Below are 19,251 nucleotides of genomic sequence, written 5' to 3'. Positions count from 1 at the left end.
AGTGGATCGGGCTGTGCAGCTGTCCATCCTGAGGTGAGTCCTTGACCTAATAAATAGGTAAAAGCTAGATACAGGTAGATGCACTCACAAAAACATGTCTAGGTCACATTTAAAAAAATTTCCATTAGGAAAATGATTTCCATTATTAGGGGTTCAAGCGCATAGTATAATTGTTAGAATGGTCAGGGATCAGTGATTTCAACGTAAAACTGATCGTGCAGACTAAATCGTAAGTCGCAGAGACTTGAAACTAGGAGGGATGGTAGTACTCACACTGTCTACAACGTCACCAAGGCTCACCCCAATCGGCCTCAAGGGGGCGCCACAGCCATCAAATGTACGAAATCGCTCATAACTCCTAAACCATAAATCGCAGGCTCAAGTGTCTTGTGTCGTTGGAATCCTTGGCTCCTTTCAGATTCAATTGTAAGTTGTCGGGTATTTTACATTTTTTGAAAAACCTACTTTTGCGAACTAGGTTTTTCGCCCAATTGGAACCAAATAAGTGTAGAAAGATTCTCTGGAGAGCAAATATCAATAATTATCAAAAACCAAATTTGCCGATTGGAATGAAATTTGGCCCCAAAGGTCTGAAAGACATTTAAAGGAAATTCGGCCACTGGGGGACGATATCACATTTTTCAAGGGCGTAAACAATTGTACATTGCCTGTTTTTTTTTTCTCGCACATACACGCAATATTCATATCATATATCATATGATGGAACTCCTCATTCCAGACGACTTTGCCTCTAGAACCACTGCTGTCAATCAAATGAAGAATGAATAAATCAAGAAGAAGATGATGATCTACTTTTGCGAATTACAAGTATACAGTATTACAAGAATTACAGTACACTCTCTAGGTCAATAATTATAACAAAAAAGTTGACATTTACCCTTTGGGAGGCTATAATGGGCTTTTTAAGAAGAGGTCTGTCTAAATTTACCCAAAATCCTAAAAAGCCTAAAGAAAAACTCAAAACTTCACACAACCTGGTGAGCACATGAGACAGGTGATTCTAATCAAGCATGCCAAGGTTTAAGGTGATCGGACCAAAGCTGGTGCTGTAACAGTCATGAATTATAAACGATTTGACGTCACTATTTTAATATTTTATTCATATTTATTATTATTTTTATTTTTATTACATTTTAGTTATAATTCATATTTGTATTTTACGTCATAAAAATTCTCTTAAGGACCAAAATGGGCAACCTTAATTTATGGGCAGTGTTGGATATTTAGCAGTTTATTTAAAAAAAATACACTCTGTAGACAGAGTCTATGTTCCACACAAGAAATCAGAGTTTCTTTTAAGCTACTCAAAGTCTTAATTTTTATGTTGTGTTGTTGATTTCCTGATTGTGTTGATAAGATTGCCTTATTTGCTAGTGATAAATGAACTCTTACATACTCCCCAGGATTTTGAACAAGTTCTTGGATAACTACCAGGAGGATCTGCTGCCATGGCATGAGAGTATTGAGCCCTGTCTGTCATCTATGATTGCTTTTGTCAGTGACAGAGAGGTACTTTCCCTTCATTTAGCTTTATAAGATCATTGTTTCATAACGATAGTATTTAATTCCTCTTTCTCGCCACTTAGGCCGTACAGCAGTTTATCCGCTTCTTATATCGACTTGCATCTCTGAATAAAGACTATGCTGTTGTGATGTGTCGGCTGGGCACCAAAGAGGCTCTTATCAAAACCGTGGACAAACACAGCACCAGCTTGCTCATGGTCACCGAGCTGCGGGACCTGATCAACGACTGTGAGAAGTATGCCAGCCTCTACAAGAAAATGACCACCAGTGTGCTGGCAGGATGTATACAGGTAAAGCCTGTTCAAAAATAGATACTTTCAAAATCGACTAGTTTGAGTTTTCTAAGATGCATGAACAAGCCTTAGATGATTAGGCTGGTTTCTCAAACAGGCTTGTTTCTTGAAAGTATTTTAATGATTTTGATGCAGCATAGCAAGCAGGTTTTATTAGATGGTCCATTCCAAGAATGTTTAATGGTTTGATAGACAACCAGGATAATTAATAGACATGTTCACTTAATAACACACTCCATATTTGTATCTTTAGATGGTCCTTGGTCAGATTGAAGAGCATCGTCGCAGCCATCAGCCCATCAATATTCCCTTCTTTGATGTGTTCCTGCGGAACTTGTGCCAAGGTCTGTTCCTAAAACACTTGAAGTAAAACGTATAATCATTACAGCTATAACTCACCCTAAAATTAAATGCATTACTCACTTTTTTTCTTCCATGAAACAAAAGTTAGAAAGTCAAACCGCTGCACTTTCGCAATCGATTGCAAACTTACATTTATTTTTTAGTGCAACAACTGATGGATGGAACCAAGTCTCTGCCCTACATTTTTTTTTTTTTTTTTTAGTAATTTGTTAAAAATGGATGTATGACACAGTCCGGAAGAAAAGATCTGTAGCTACTTCCCTTTCATCATGACTTTAAAGTTTTCTGAAATCATGAGATATCTTTGTGTGAGAATTCCCCATCCACATTGTTGTGTGGAAAAGATCATCTCCTTTTCTACTTATTAAAACTAAACATTCATTTAAAGCATTCGCTTAAACATAACTGTGCTGTGTTACTGGTAAAGGTTTAGGTATTTATTTACTTGTGTGATGTTCTTCAGGCTCCAGTGTGGAACTGAAAGAGGACAAATGCTGGGAGAAGGTGGAGGTCTCCTCCAATCACCATCGAGCTAATAAGCTGACAGACAAAAACCCCAAAACCTACTGGGAATCCAACGGCTGTACTGGCTCCCATTTTATCAACATTTACATGCATAAAGGAGTGGTCATCAGGTATGCTGACCCAGCTACTCTTTATTTAGTGAATGCTGCTAAATGAAACCCTTTTATAACTAATCAGTGCTGGAAATTAATACCTCAAATTCAAGATAAATGGACAAAAAAATAAAAAATTGCACAGCATTGTTCATTCAGTTGTAACTGCATTATCAAGGCTTACTGGCAAATATTTAATATGTTTTAATTAAGGTTGTCACTAATGATTATTTTGGTAATCAAGTAATCAGATCATTGATACATTTTTGAGGCAATAAAATTAGACCTAAGCAAACAATAGCCTTTAAAATTACTTAAAATGGATATATAATAGCAATGATGCAATAATAAATGGTTCAAATAAAGTATCAAAAGCTAGTAGTCATATGGTTTTATTAAACAAAACTGTTAAAATTCATAATGTATTAGAAACTATAGAACTAATGTACATTATGCATTACAACACTGCAGAGGGCGCCAGCAGCCTGATGATTGTTTTTGCACTTTACAAGGCGATCTAACCCTTGTTTAATACTGACTAAACAAGGCAATTCAAATGTCCACTTAATCTTTAATGGTTTGCCATTTCCTTACCACAGAAATACTACAGCCACTGTCATTTCTTGAATATGTGGACATCAAAATGTGTAAACTCAGAGTGAGGGTTTTAGCTTTTATTTTGAAATTTCATTGAACAGTTACATTACTGTGAAAGATATTGATGTATTCTCCTGTGTTTGCATAGGTTTATAACAATTTACCTCATAAATCTGATTAAATGGTGCAAGTTACATTCCCATAATGAACTCCACACATGTAAATCATAATGGTTTGTGTGGAGCAACATTTACTGTAAACGGAGCCGCTCTGAGACGCACATAACCTACACATACACGTAAATTAATGCACGTGTGTTAAACCTGCGTTGCATATATTTATTTAATTGAATCGTAGCTTTTGTAAATAGTGTTTTGCTTTATTATGATTTGTAAATGGATTTTACTATATCATGCAGCCTTAGAAAATGGTCTAATAATGCATTTCATTGACTCTCGTCCATGGAATGCACCACTTCCAGTATTTTCATGGTCACTTGACACAGGCAATCAATGATTTTTTTTTTATAATCCAGTACTTAGATTGAATCTAGGAATCGTGACAGCCCTAGTTTTAATATAAAATTTGCCCATATAAAGGTAAAAATTGGACCTAGATATTAGTTTAGGGGGGCAAAATGGAAAAATACATTTCTGTCACTGCAACTGATCAAAATCCTTTATGCTTTTTTTCCATTCACAGGCAATTGACTGTGCTTGTAGCCAGTGAGGACTCAAGTTACATGCCAGCCCGTATTGTAGTCCTAGGAGGAGATGATCCCACAAACATCAATACTGAACTCAACACTGTGAGAAAGCTCTTCTGGTTTAATTTACAGAGGTGATAACTGCACATTGAAGTTTAAGATGATACTTTTTATTCTTTGTTTGTATTGAACAGGTAAATGTGGCACCCTCCGCCAGCCATGTGGTTTTGCTGGAGAATATGACTCGCTTCTGGCCCATCATTCAGATCAGAGTCAAAAGATGTCAACAGGTCAGACCTATTAAATGAAATGTGGCAGAACTTGCCTTTTACATTAAAGCCTTAGATGTTTATTATTCCACCTTTAGCACAAATTATGTTTCTCCCTGTCCACAGGGTGGCATTGACACACGAGTGCATGGGTTTGAGGTTCTGGGCCCAAAGCCCACATTCTGGCCCGTGTTTAAGGAGCAGCTGTGCTGCCGCACTTATCTCTTCTATACAACAAAAGCTCACACCTGGTGCCAGGAGATCCTGGAGGACAAGAACCAGCTGCTGCAGCTTTTTAACAAGTGAGACCTTCTGCCAAAGCTATAGAGCTAAATTAAGAGGTTGGGAGGTGTTATTGCCGTTGTTCCATATGAAAACCTCTTATATTTATGTTGGATTCAGGTTAAACAGTGCCCTAAAACATGAGCAGATGTTTGCTGACCGTTTCCTGCCTGACGCTGAGGCCGCAGAGGCTTTAGGCCGAACCTGCTGGGAGGCTCTCATCACACCCATCGTACAGAGCGTCACTATCTCAGGTAATTTACCTGAGCGCTTACCTGACTGAAGTCTGGTCCACTTTCCAGCTTCTTCTGACCAAGTATCGCCCACTTAAAGGGATGGTTTGGAGTAGAATTGACTTCATTGCTATGCACTCCGAAGCCCATCTAAATACCCCATCCGAAGTTTTTTTTACCTTAGTCGAACATTTATGGAGATATTAGAGTTTTTCGAATTGCTTGTTACAGGAGTGAATGGTACATGTGATGTATCTCGTAAATTGCACCACTAAACGTGCAAGCAATCTTACCAAACTTGTACAGTAGTGTAAATAGGTTATGTACTCACAAAACGCTGCATCAGAACATTTGTAAGTCCACCATGAGTGTTTTAAAAACACGTTTTACCCGAGAACTACTAGTCTCAGAAACTACAAGTCGACGTCACTTCCCTGGTTTGAAAAAAGCACGTAAAAGTCCTCCTACTACATCTGTCTGCATGTCAACTTGTAGGAGGACTTTTACGTGCTTTTTTCAAACCAGGGAAGTGACGTCGATGTGTCGCCATTTGTAGTTTTTGAGACTAGTAGGGATCGGCTAAAACGTGTTTTTAAAACACTCATGGTGGACTTACAAATGTTCTGATGCAGCGTTTTGTGAGTACATAACCTATTTACACTACTGTACAAGTTTGGTAAGATTACTTGCACGTTTAGTGGTGCAATTTACGAGATACATCACATGTACCATTCACTCCTGTAACAAGCAATTCGAAAAACTCTAATATCTCCATAAATGTTTGACTAAGGTAAAAAAAACTTCGGATGGGGTATTTAGATGGGCTTCGGAGTGCATAGCAATGAAGTCAATTCTACTCCGAACCATCCCTTTAAAAAGGAAGGGACCATCTGATAAATACATAGAAAGCATTCAACCAGTGTTTTTGTTTTGATTTACATGCTGGTTAGAGAAGATTAAGTTGCACGGGTATATTAGTAGCAATAGCCAAAAATACATTGTATGAGTCCAAATTATTTTAAATTTAAATTTTAAAGGATTATTTCACTTCCAGAACAAAAATTTAGAGATAATGTACTCACCCCCTTGTCATCCAAGATGTTCATGTCTTTTTTTTTTCTTCAGTCGTAAAGAAATTGTTTTTTGAGAAAAACATTTCAGAAATTCTCTCCTTATAATTGATATATGTATGGTGCCCCCGAATTTGAACTTCCAAAATGCAGTTTAAACGCAGCTTCAAACGGCTATAAACAATCCCAGCTGAGGAAGAAGGGTCTCATCTAAAGAAACGATCAGTCATTTTGAAAACAAATTGACAATTTATATTCTTTTTAACTTTAAATGCTCGTCTTGTCTCGTCTCTGTGACTCGGGTCAATACAGTTAGGGTATGTCGAAAAACTCCCATCTTGTTTTTCTTCCCCAACTTCAAAATCGTCCAACATCGCTGCAGAAGTACCGACCCAGCGTTTACAAAGTGAACGTACAAAGAAGAGCAAATGCCCTTTACAAAGAAAAGGTAAAATAGTGATGTAGGACGATTTTGAAGTTAAAGACGAAAACCAATTGGGAGTTTTTCGACATGCCCTAACTGTATTGACCCGGATTTCACACACTACACATGTGCATCGCAGAGACATGCCAAGTCGAGCTTTTGAGGTTAAAAAGTATATAAATTGTCAATTTGTTTAAAAATAACTGATCGTTTTGCTAGATAACACCCTTTTTCCTTGTGTAGGATCATTTAGAGCCCTTTGAAGCTGCATTTTGGAAGTTTAAACTCGGGGGCACCATACATATCCATTATATGGAGAGAAATCCTCAAATGTTTTCCTTAAAAAACACAATCTCTTTGCGACTGAAGAAAGAAAGAAATGAACATCTTGGATGACAAGGGGGTGAGTACATTATCTGTAAATTTTTGTGCTGGAAGTGGAGTAATCCTTTAAGTAAAGATCATGTTCCATGAAGACATTTAAATTTAAGTAAATTTCTTGCCGTAAATATATTAAAACTTATTTTTTGATTCGTAATATGCATTGCTAAGAACTTTATTTGGACAGCTTTAAAGGCGATTTTCTCAATATTTAGATTTTTTTCCACTCTCAGATTCCAGATTTTCGAATAGTTGTTTCGAAATATTGTCCTATCCTAACAAACCATGTCAGTCAATCTTCTGAAAAGTGCTTTTATCAGTCCGGTATCTTTAGTTTTATGTGCAATATGTGAATTTCTGATCATCTTCCTTATAACAGAGACTGCTACTCTCAGCCCTCTGTCCTGGTTGATGAATGAGTATTTGGAGAACACCGATTCCTCCAAGAGATGTAAGAACTCAGCCTCCATCTTTAACTCCCGTGTGCGGCGTCTCACTCACTTGCTTGTCCATGTGGACACCAGCACAGTTGATACAGAAGAGCTCAAACCTCCCATCAAATCAAGTGAGTGCCTTCAAAACATTTAAAATTACATTATTTAATTCTAGAGACTGGAGCACCACTACTGTGCTGTGCGATACTTTATTTATATGTGAAACATATTTGTTAGTTTTTAAGTCTTTTCTGGTAAGCCAGAGAACAGGAGTGCTAGTTTTAAACCACCTTTTGTAGATTGTGTTAAATGAAGGCTACTGTATTTCAAGGTATTTTTCTTGTTTTCAGAAGGTATCAACAGAAGCAGAGATTTGAAGAGTAAGTAATAGTGTAGATGCTAATGTTACTTTATTTTGACTTCATTCATGTCTTTTTTTTTTTTCAGCACCCTATCCATCTGCTCAGCTCAACTCCAAACTAACCATGATAAAATGCCTTTTAATTGTTGATGTATTTATTTTCGTATTTATTTTTATTCAATTCCGCTGTCTTTATTTGTTTTGCCTTGCTCTGGCTTCCCATTTAAATTGCTGGTAGGGCTGCACGATTTCATAATTTACAACAGCAGCTTTCATGCTAATAAGTTAAGAAACACCAAATTGTTCATTTTCAATGTCCTTTTATCTCCAACATGATGCGTTTTGTAGTTATTCTGCTGCCAGAACAAAAAGTTTACATTTGAGTCATTGTTACAAGTACTAAATATGTACTTCAAAATCAAATGGAGTTCAAATGAATTCACATTGAAGCCAAAACTTGAAGTGAATTTCTACCTGGTCCACTGTAGTTTGTATTTATTCTTTTGTCCTCTAGTCAAGTTAAATACTATTTTACATGTAACGGTATATAATATTGAATTTTTATCATGACTACATTTACTATTTCAATTTTATTTTGCATTGGAAAACTCTTGTAGTTTCTATAGCCTTACAGATAGTCTTATATACTTAGTTTTTAATGTGCCCATTTTCCAAACCAGGTAAAATGCTTTTTTGCACCCCAGTGCTGTTGCTTTACATTCGATTTGTGGAGGCCAAAGAGACTCAGAATTAAAATAATCAATGCATGTTAGAAGTTAACCACAGATTTAAAGGGAGCCAAAATTTTTGATTAATTGTGCAGCCCTAATTGCTGGCACATTGTTTTTGTTGGTAGCCATATGTGTGATTTTGTTTTTGGCATTTGCTCCAACTTGTCAAGAGCTTTTATCTATGTTTTTTACAGATGGTAAAGAGGGAAAGAATAAGGAAACGACTGCAGTAAGCTCATCTTCATCCTCTAGCAAACCAAAAGTGAAGAATACTAGCAGCATTGCAGGCATCGCTTTGTGCTGGCAAGGTGTCGTTCAGCGACAGGTTAGACATTTAATTTAGAGATTTAAATTTGGTGAAATGTTGATTTTAAATTTGGAGTTATTTTGTAGATGGAAGAATTATCAAATTATTCAAAATACCTAAACAAGGTGAATTTTTCTGCTGGGCTCTAAGGCCCCAATTCCAGTTGATTGACCATCTGCATGTCTTTAATGAACTGTACTAATGCAGGTCACATTTATCAATTCCTGTAATTCTGGAGTAATTTTGTTTGGCTCTTTCCAGGTAAAGAGCTTCCTAGATTCGTCATGCAGTCTCCCTGACTTCGTGGAGCTTTACAGGGGTCTGTTCCTCCGGCTAAAGAATGCCATGGAGGAACTTTTTGGCCAGCACACTGCCTTTGTGCTTGCGCTTCGTCGGGGGTTTTCTGCCGCCTTGCTCCAGCTGTCCATCCACACCGCTATGCATGTGAGTCAACAGGGAATTCTTGGGTCAATGTTATGAAACCTGCTGTGAATAATCTAGTTCATAATTAATAATCTAATTAGAATTAGTTTTTGGACCATTAGGATATTTTGAATAGAAATTAGAATTCAAAAGTAATTCTTTGTATTTATTTTTTAATAACTTACATGCAGGTGAGTGAACGTTTTGCACAGTACATAGACAAGATGATCCAGGAAAGTGGGGTGGACTCTGGAAATGTGGATACCTTGAACCAGCTTCAGCAGTTCCTGGAGCCCATGCTGTTCCTCTCCGGCCTGGAGCTGGCCAACACCTTTGAGCACTTTTACAGGTATGAGAACAGCTGCTGCTAACTAGGGCTGAGTGATCTTTCAGAAATTAATATCTAAATATTTTTCTTTTCTATTATATGTGATTTTTTTTAATCTCTATTTATGTATTTGTTCTGAAAAGAGATGGTGATCAACCTATTTTATCATCGAAGGAGCCATTTTTAAAGCATGGCGCAAGAAACTGCTCATTGGGAGACACTAGCTATTCATATGGTTCTGTTCACCCTGTTTTTCACATTGTTCATCTTTTACATCTTTTACTGTTCAGGTACTATCTGGGTGATCGGCTGTTGGGTCAGGGGAAGGTGTGGTTGGAGAGCGCTGTGGTTGAGCAGATCGGTACCTGCTTCCCAAACCGGTTTCCCCAGCAGATGCTGACCAACCTCAGTGAATCTGAGGAGCTTCAACAGGAGTTTCATCTTTACCGTCTACAGCAGCTGGACAAAAATCTGGAGAACTTTGAGGAGGTGAGAATGATTTTATGACATTTTATGTAATAGCTGCTTCACTTTTTTTTGCTGAAGGTCATAATAGGGCTCCAGACTTAAAGGAACACTCTCCAACTTTCCCCGAGTTAATAAGTTGAGTTTTACCGTTTTTAAATCCATTCAGCCGTTCTCCTGTTCTGGCGATATCACTTTTAGCATAGCTTAGCATAGATCATTGAATCCTATGAGACCAATAGCATCGTGTTCAAAAATGACCAACGAGTTTCGATATTTGTCCTATTTAAAACCTGACTCTCCTGTAGTTATATCGTGTATTAAGACCGGCGGAAAATGTAAAGCTGCGATTTTCTAGGCTGATAAGATTAGGAACTACACTACCATTCCGGCGTAATAGTCAAGGAAGTTTGCTGCCATAACATGGCCGAAAAAGAGGCAGTAATATCACGCAGTACATCGCAGCACAACGTGACCAAGCAAACTTCCTTGACTATTACACCAGAATAGGATTGTAGTTCCTAATCTTATCAGCCTAGAAAATCGCATCTTTACATTTTCCACCGGTCTTAGTACACGATATAACTACAGAAGAGTCAAGTTTTAAATAGGACAAATATGGAAACTCGTTGGTCATTTTTGAACACGATGCTATTGGTCTCATAGGATTCAATGATCTATGCTAAGCTATGCTAAAAGTGATATCGCCAGAACAGGAGAACGGCTGAATGGATTTCAAAATGGTAAAACTCAACTTATTAACTCGGGGGGAGTTGGAGAATGAGCCTATTTCCAAAAAAAGTGGAGTGTTCCTTTAAATCATATTTCTATCACTGAAATAAAAAATATTTTGTATTACATTAAAATAAAGACAAAATTTAATCAGCCTATTTTACATACGTTTGTATTTGAAGTGGAAATCAACCCCAATTTTGCTTTAGAATGCATCGCAAGAGCTCCTAACTGAAGATCACATCCGTGAAGTGACCGTGGAATGTTTCCTTTGCTAATAAACTTCTGGAAGGGCCCTTAAGTTTAAGTTGCTCACTTTCGTTTGGAACGTCTGGCAAGTTTGTTTGACTGCTAGATTTTTTTTTTTGTTTGTTTTTTTGTCTTTTTACAGATGAAATCAGATCCATTTGTTCAGACAGTGAAGTCAATATACATTAGTTGGGGTGTAACGATGCACTGATATGGATTGATGCTTAGATCAAATTACTAATTTTTAAGATGCACCTTATTTTGACACCCATGTTAGCCACATCTGCATGCAATGTCCTAAATAAACAATCAAATATGAGCTCTAACATTCATTCATTCATTTTTTTTTTTTTTTCTGTATAAATGTATCTTTTAGTAACTAGAGCACCTCATTTTGTTGTCATAATGCTGGAGAGATACTTAGAAATCCCAGAGAACAAAGACTTTTTTGTCATTGCTGATCTTATTGCGCAAGCCATAGATGAGCTGTCATTAAATTAAATTTGACGATATGTATATCGGTGTTCTTTTTTTAAAAAAAAAATTTTGTTGTTGATGTCCCATTTGACATTTGCACATTTCAGAGACTTATATATTAGTTGCATTATGTCATAATACTGATATATACTGCATGTTTTAAGCTATCTGCAAATAGTGTTTGGCTGGCTAAGAAAGTCAATGTCAAATTGACATGATTAAATTGTCTTATGTGCTTGTCCCTGCGCATTGTCTATGGCGTCTATAGCTGTGATGTAAATGTTTAAATGCTAATGCGGTCTACTTTGTTGTTCATTGTGTGTTTTTGATCAGATGATGGATGATGATGTGTCTGAACCAGAGGATGAGAGTGATGTGAAAGTATTGGTGTTATCTCCACGCTGCTGGGTTGTATCAGCTCCCTGCTACCTCGAGGATCCCAGCAAACACTTCCCTGCTCAACTCTGCAATTACCTGGCTGATTTCACAGAGTTTTACGCTAACAGTTAGTTGAGAAATGCATAATCTCTGGCAGTGCAAATTAGGGGTGTAACAGTAAATTGATTTGATCTTTTTCTTTTTTTCTGAATGCGTCGCGATTCTGTCTGGAATCGATTCTGAGCTTTGTTTTTAACAGCAGATGGTGCTCAAGGCAAGTTTTTAACAAGGAGTGTGATGTGACTTGTGTGTTCAACCGAGTAATTTAAGTGGATAAATGTTCTTGCTCCTCAGCTTTTATGCTTTATGGTGCAAGATTAATGTAAACAGCCCACTGTGAACACTCTTGTAACTTGCTTCAAACTTTTCAAACTTAATGAATGATTATTTTAAGTTCAAGTGGTCTGTCTACGTGTATATGGAACTGGAAGCAAACAAAGTACCATCTGCTGTTAAAATCTAAGCTCACAATCAATTCCAGAAAGAATAACGTTGCATCCTGAACATCGCAGAATTGTTCTACGAATCGATTTCTCCTTACACCCCTAGTGCGAATGCTACAGACTAGTAAGACCTATTCCCTCTGGTGGTTCTGTTGTAGTTTGAGTCTAATCTGTATGTGTGTATCTGTCCTGTAGGTCAGCGCATGTATAGCTTGACTCACAGTAAGCCTCGGCGGCTGCAGTGGACATGGCTCGGCCATGCAGAGCTTCAGTATGGCTCCTGTACTCTCTACGTTTCCACACTGCAGATGTACATCCTGCTGCAGTTCAACAAACACGAGGTACAATCTAGAGACCAATACAAACAGGGCATGATATGAAGTTTTTATATGTCAGAATTGTTCACTTTCTTCCTGTTCTGCAGGATGTGAGTGTGGAGATGTTACAGCAGGCCACAGGTCTTTCTCCAGTCATGCTGAGCCATGCCCTCAAGCCTCTCACGGTGGAGAAGGGGATTCTCACTTACACCGGCTCCAGCCAAGAACCCATGAAAGGTGAGAAATCCTTCTCTTTATGACAGAATGAGAAGGTATCAGGGTAAACAGTAGGGGTGTACCGGAACAAGCATTTGCCCTGAACCGTTACAGTTTGGTTTATGCAGTCAAACGATAAATACAGTCATAGGCGATCAATCCAGAAGGGGTCGTATATGGAAATGGAACAGGAAAGAGCATCAACCTAAAACAATAACAGCAAGTTCAGATGGCACACAAGAGATGTTTGTTTACAAACAGCAGTGTGGGAAAGTTTTTGGGTTCTAGAGATGCTACATTAAATAATTTCCCAAAATGTAATTTGTGTATTATCTTTAAGAAGTCTGTGAAGGGAAGAAAATACTGTCCCAGGCAGATCAAAATCGCTGTTCGCAATGCTCAAAATATGCAAAGACAAATAGGTGTGGAAGAAAAAAATGTATTCACCTAACTATGGATTCTTTTTGAAACTATTTAAGAATCAATTGGTTTACCTCAGAATCAATTTATATTTAGTTATTTTACTTTTCCTAAGAGGTTGTGGGGAGAAGTTACCGCTTTTAATCCAACAGAGGGTGAAATGTATAAAATGTGTAGCACTTTAAGCAGCATGTGCAGACGATCGGTGTATGGCATCAAAGTACTGCGAGAGCGTTTTGAAAGCATGCAGAGCCATCTGCTCTCTCAAGGCTCCAGACGTTTTGCGACCATTTTTTCTGCCGGTGGGAATAATTTTTGTGAGCAGTTGCACTGGTGCCCATTTCTGTTGCATATGAGAAACATCTAACGACAAACGAAACGAAAGCGAAACTAAACCGCACTACGATTTAGCTGCTCAGCTCGGATCACAAAGCAAACAAACTTGTCCGAGCTCAGAACGGCTTTACTCAGGAGCCAAGTTGATTTTGCGACACTGTTACTGCACAGTGCTGTGAGATCCAGTAAGAAGTGTTTGAATTTGCTGCACAATAAAATGGTTGTGGCAAGATCTAGTGAGCATCTTTCGAATTCTGCCCAGAATTCTCTGTTATAAACAGCACTGACGTCAGAAAACCAGAAGTATTAATGCTAACTATAACCATGGTGTTGTGGTAGAAATAATAATACATTATTTCAGGGTTTGTACAACCTTTGAGAGAAATTCAAGCACCTTTTTCATGACTTTCCAGCATTTAACATAACTATTTCCAGCACTAAGCTCGAAAATTATCCACTTTGAATGTAATTTTTAATGGGATGACCAAAATATACTTTGCGGTAAACAAAGTAAAATTTGTTTTGCCGGGAAAACATGACTAAACATGACTAAAACGGTTTGCGAAGTAACACAGCACTTTATTTTATTCCAGAGAGTATTTTTTTTCTACTAATTTTGTTGACCATTTGAATTGGCAGACTAGCGTATCGTCCCAGCCCTAATAGCAATATCGAATCGCAATACTTGTAGAATCGAAATTCTTAAAATCGCAATACATATCGTATAGGGCACCAAAGTATCACGATAGTATTGAATAGGTAGGTGTATCGTCCCATCCCTAAAGACACATATTTGGGGGTTTATATGAATGTATTTCTTAGGGTTGGGCGATACAGTATCTACCAAATTGGCATCGGACGATGTCTACAGTGGAACATTTGTGATGGATGATTACATCGATGGGGAGCGGCGGGGGACGTGTCTGTATTGAGCAAGGCATGAAAAATAAATAACACACTAATAAAATTACGCGAGCCATTAAAGGAACATGGTTATCTGCTTGCTAGCAGTAGCCTGTTACGTTACAGTATATAAAATCTCACCACAAAAACAGAGTAAAGAGAGATGACTGAGGATGATGGTAAAGGATTTGCAGATCCTGAGCGCCACTGACAAGCATCTAATCTTGTAAAATGTTTGGTACATACTGACGCTGCAGTATACACTGAGCACATGCGATTGCAAATCATTCATTCATATTAATAGCGGCTTCCGGATGCCCGCAATTTGTATGCAGTATAAATACCCAACGATATAACTGCGAGAGAAAGTATTGAAATATATATTTTTCTCCCATATTTATTATTTGGGGGAGGAATCACGTTGTCGCCTCAACATCATGATGTCTTTCAGCAATCGCCATCATCTATCTAGTGGAACTGACTGTCTTCAGAAATGTTTTGATGGCATTTTCTTTTCCTCTTACGTCCATATAATGCCTTTTAAAGTAGTGTTTATAAGCACATCTGCTTTGTTTACAGTGGTAACAAAGGAAACTCTATATTGCTGCTGTTTCATAAGCGCCACCTGCTGTCAGAGAATATACTTGCATTTTCATTTAGTCCTCCTGCTGTTTTATTTAAAGTCAGACATTTATGTTTTTGCTTTAAATCTTGAATTTATACAGTCTAATTTAAATCCGCAACAACTGCTCATGGTACGTGTATGTAGCACTACTTGTCTGTTCAAAATAGATGAAAAAAAAAAAACATTTCCTGTTGTACCGAACTCGTATTGAACCAAAACCGAGGTATGTACCGAACTGTGACTTCTGTGTGCCATTACACCCCTAGAAAACAATAGGGGAAGTATTTTAAGGATCAAATACACTATTGGTCAGAAGTTTGAAGTAATTGGGAAGATGGTCACCTAGGATTCAGTTATTTGATCAAACATCAGTACAACAGTAAAGTTAAATATTACAATTTCTGGAGGATTATGTGACACTGAAGACTGGATAAATATTGCTAAAAATTTAGCTTTGCATCACATAATTTTTTTTTTTAAATATATAAAAATGTAAAACTCTCATTTTAAAATCTAATAATATTTTCACAGTACAGTTTTACTGAATTTTCATCAAATAAATGCTGTCTTGGTGAACAAAAGAGATTTAAAAAAAAAAAAAAAAAACTTAAATTATTCCAAACTTTTGACCTGTAATGTATATGCATTTATAAAGTTTAAAATCTGAATCACTGAATTGAATCACCCAGTTCAATGTTTCAAATTTTGAATTTAGAAATTCTAAATTAAAACCATTAAACATTAATGAATTTTTCAGATGTCCTGAGACTGAACAAGAAGGCCCTCTCGCAGAGCTCAGACAGACACGGTTACCAATACCTGCTTCCAAAGCAGACCTACCTGAATGTGGATGAAGATGCTGCACTCACACTGGAGAGGAAGAGGAACTACATCTACTGTCTCATTGTGCAGATCATGAAGAATGAGAAGGAGATGCATATTGACAATTTAGTCTTTAAGGTAATGGATCAGCAAGGAAACCCTTTTGTTTACTTGTAAGAGTCATAAATGTTGTAGAACTTAAAATCACACCCAGATCATAATTCATTCCACAGGGCTTACGCTTACTTTTCTTTTTAGGAGCACTTGTGCTCCTAACTTAAAATTAGGGAGCACAGTCAAAATTTCAGGAGCACCTTCTAATCAATAATCAAAAAATCTAAACAAAATTTGCCTTCCCATTACGAGGTGTTATTTGTGACCCTGGACCACAAAACCAGTCACAAGGTTAAATTTTACAAAACTGAGATGTATGCATCATATGAAAGTTCAATAAATAAGCTTTCTATTGATGTATGGTTTGTTAGGATAGGACAATATTTGGCCGAGATACATCTATTTGAAATCAGAAATCTGAGGATGCAAAAAAATCAAAAATACTGAGAAAATCACCTTTAAAGTTGTCCAAATTAGGTTCTTAGCAATGCATATTACAAATCAAAAATTACATTTTGATATGTTTACAGTAGGAATTTTACAAAAAATCTTCATGGAACATGAACTTTACTTAATTTCTTAATGATTTTTGGCATAAAAGAAAAATCAAACATTTTGACCCATGCAATGTATTTTTGGCTATTGCTACAAATATACCCCAGCGACTTAAGACTGGTTTTGTGGTCCAGGGTCACATATATATGTATATATGCTTTTTAACATTTCTAATTCAAACAACAGAATAAGAACAAGTACAATAAGAATAAGTTACCAATGAAATCAGTATTAACAATTTATTTGCACTACAGAGGTGTCATGGAAGAACACTAAAGTGGCTTATAGGTGTATTTTCATGTTTAATGAGGCTCAGAGGTTGCATGAGTGCAGTCAAGTTCATAAATTCATGATGAGATTAATGTTTTAAATATAAAATTTTGAATACAGAAATATTAAATGATTTAAATAACTGAAAAGATACCTTAAAAATGAAACCAAAACTGCCAGTAGGTGGCAGCAAGTCACTGATTTAATTACTGAATCATATTAATTGGATTCGTTCAAGCGGCTGATTCATTCAGAAATAAAGCAAGTGACTGTCTTTATGAATGGGAAATTTCATAATTTCACTAGATTCGTTTAAAAAGGCACATTCATTCATAAACAAGACACTTCTGTGTTTGAATGGAGATGCTCAGCGTCTCAGTTTCACTTGTTTCAGACCATTTTTGACCACGAAATAGACCAAAATCAGGCAATAGTGTTATAGTCAGACAGTGTCACTTAATACTAACTTTTTGTTAATTTAACTGTTGTATCAAATCAATATCTCATTTACAAACACCCTTAAAAATAATTAAAAGCTGTCACTCATCTTAGTTCATCGCAATCTCACAAAGTTCCATTATAATCAACGAAGCTCTCGTTATTCAACGTTGCAAAATTACATAGAAACCTTTGAAGCTCCAAACACAAATATGATTTTTTTCATAGTCGCAATGTAAAGCTCTGTTCTATAATTCTTAGGCATGGTGTTTTGCAAGAGGCCAGTTTTAGTATTTTTTTGCATTTTAATATAACAATTACACACATGTCCTCCAAGTCTCATTATTGTAATATATAAAGAAAACAATTGTAAATAGTTTGAGGTGTTTATATAATGATAATATATTGAACTTCTTTTGATGCCGATTTTTACCTTTGACAAAATTAAAAAAAATAATAATAATTTAATTTCCATGAAAATTGAAATCTAGTAGTCTTAAAAGTAGACTTAATTGTGGTTTTTGGAAACTATTATTTTGTATGTGTGTTTTTTTATTTTTTATTATTATTTTTTTTTTTTGGTGTGAATTGTAATCAAAAGTGATAATAAAAATGTTACAGAAGATGAGTTTTAGTTTTTTGCCATTTCCTGTGCCGTTGCAGGTGTTGGACCGGTGTCAGAAGCAGGAGGCGAGCCGGACCCAGGCCTCGGTTCGCTTCAGCTGCAGCACTACAGACGTGCTCTCCTGCATCATGCACGTCATCAACAAAGGATACCTCCGCCGCAACGAGGAAAGCCCACACATCGTGGAGTTCGTGATGGAGGACCCGTCCACACCCCGAAAGGGCCAGGCGCAGTTCTCCTTTAAGATGGACGTGAAAAAAAGCTCCGCAAGCAGCATCGCCGGCAGCAACGCCGACACCAGGTGTGCTGATGACCCTTAACCCTTGATCTATAGACCCCCCGTCCAAGACAGGAGGCAGAGAGCGTGGCTTTCCCTGATGTTTTTCCTCCCCTCTCAGGGCTTTTTTTCTCAGATGCACTTATGCCAAACAGGTGCACTCTATCCGGTTTCTTTTTTGTTGTAGCCTCTTTATATTTCCTGGTCTCAAAACCTAGTGAGCTCCCAAACTAGGCGCATAGGAAAGATGTGCAGCATGAACATACTGTTTGTGTGACAGTTTGTCTTTAGCTGACGTCAAACTCTTTAGGAATCAGTTTTGAGTTGAGTGTCCCATGCAGAGAGCTGTTTGTAGGGTATGTGTAGAGCATTTCAAATCGTGTAGAACAGTGGTTTTCAATCCTGGTCCCGGGGACCCACTGCTCTGCACATTTTGTATGTATCTCTTATCTGACACACTCAGTTAAGTACATGGATCTCTCTCCTAATGAGCTGATGATCTGTATCAGGTGTGTTAAATAAGAGAGACACACAAAATGTGCAGATCAGTGGGTCCCCAGGACCAGGATTGAAAACCACTGATGTAGAAGACCACTGACTATGTCAGCAGTAGACAGAAGCATCTCACTAGGTTTTGAAATACAATCAAGTGCATTTTCACTGGCACAGAAAGTGTTTTGCTGCTTGTTTTTACTTTTTTATCTGTTTTGATCTGGTTTAATGTCCGCAGTTGCACTAACTATGACCTACGCAGGGGCGGAGCTAGTCCATTCCTCATTGGTCAGGATGAATATTGGCGTCAGCCAATGGAATGCCTTACGAGATGCTCTTTTCTTTTATTGCAGGACTTGTAAATAGCTCTAAAGTTTGTGATCATCGGTGGACTGAGATTCAGTCCTGTTATTAAATAAAGGCTGCTCAGTTCATGTCTGTGCCGTAGTAGAAAGCGATAGTTCACCTGCAAATGAAGTGTGTCATCATTTGGTCCCTCTCATATTCTTCCAAACTAGACTTTTTTTTTTTTTATCTTCAAAATGCAAATGAAAGTATTTTTAATCTTGATTTTTTTTTCTCATCCTTTGTCCATGCATTTGAAAGTCCACGCAACAAAAACAAAAAAAAGACATTGTAAAACTACTTTATATGAATCAGGTGGTTTAATTCA

The 19,251-nt window shown here is 37.2% G+C and overlaps 1 protein-coding gene across 1 annotated transcript in view; it reads left to right on the top strand.

Annotated features, from left to right (window-relative positions):
• LOC141325950 (cullin-9-like) overlaps positions 1-19,251 on the top strand; it is a 55,578-nt gene that overhangs the window by 17,064 nt on the left and 19,263 nt on the right. Inside the window, exons 5-24 of the mRNA XM_073834669.1 lie at positions 3-33; positions 1,425-1,530; positions 1,608-1,835; positions 2,092-2,182; positions 2,665-2,836; positions 4,118-4,223; positions 4,316-4,411; positions 4,517-4,692; positions 4,793-4,926; positions 7,160-7,345; positions 7,565-7,594; positions 8,501-8,631; positions 8,875-9,057; positions 9,228-9,385; positions 9,655-9,853; positions 11,621-11,792; positions 12,364-12,509; positions 12,593-12,722; positions 15,743-15,945; positions 17,848-18,110. Of these exons, the coding sequence (XP_073690770.1) occupies positions 3-33; positions 1,425-1,530; positions 1,608-1,835; positions 2,092-2,182; positions 2,665-2,836; positions 4,118-4,223; positions 4,316-4,411; positions 4,517-4,692; positions 4,793-4,926; positions 7,160-7,345; positions 7,565-7,594; positions 8,501-8,631; positions 8,875-9,057; positions 9,228-9,385; positions 9,655-9,853; positions 11,621-11,792; positions 12,364-12,509; positions 12,593-12,722; positions 15,743-15,945; positions 17,848-18,110 (2,941 nt within the window). The remainder of the gene's footprint in view (positions 1-2; positions 34-1,424; positions 1,531-1,607; positions 1,836-2,091; positions 2,183-2,664; positions 2,837-4,117; positions 4,224-4,315; positions 4,412-4,516; positions 4,693-4,792; positions 4,927-7,159; positions 7,346-7,564; positions 7,595-8,500; positions 8,632-8,874; positions 9,058-9,227; positions 9,386-9,654; positions 9,854-11,620; positions 11,793-12,363; positions 12,510-12,592; positions 12,723-15,742; positions 15,946-17,847; positions 18,111-19,251) is intronic.

Source organism: Garra rufa, chromosome 2, assembly GCF_049309525.1.
Source record: "Garra rufa chromosome 2, GarRuf1.0, whole genome shotgun sequence".
NCBI classification, from domain to species: Eukaryota; Metazoa; Chordata; class Actinopteri; order Cypriniformes; family Cyprinidae; genus Garra; species Garra rufa.
Note: the sequence above shows the minus strand (reverse complement) of the source record. Positions and strands in the feature narration are given on the sequence as shown.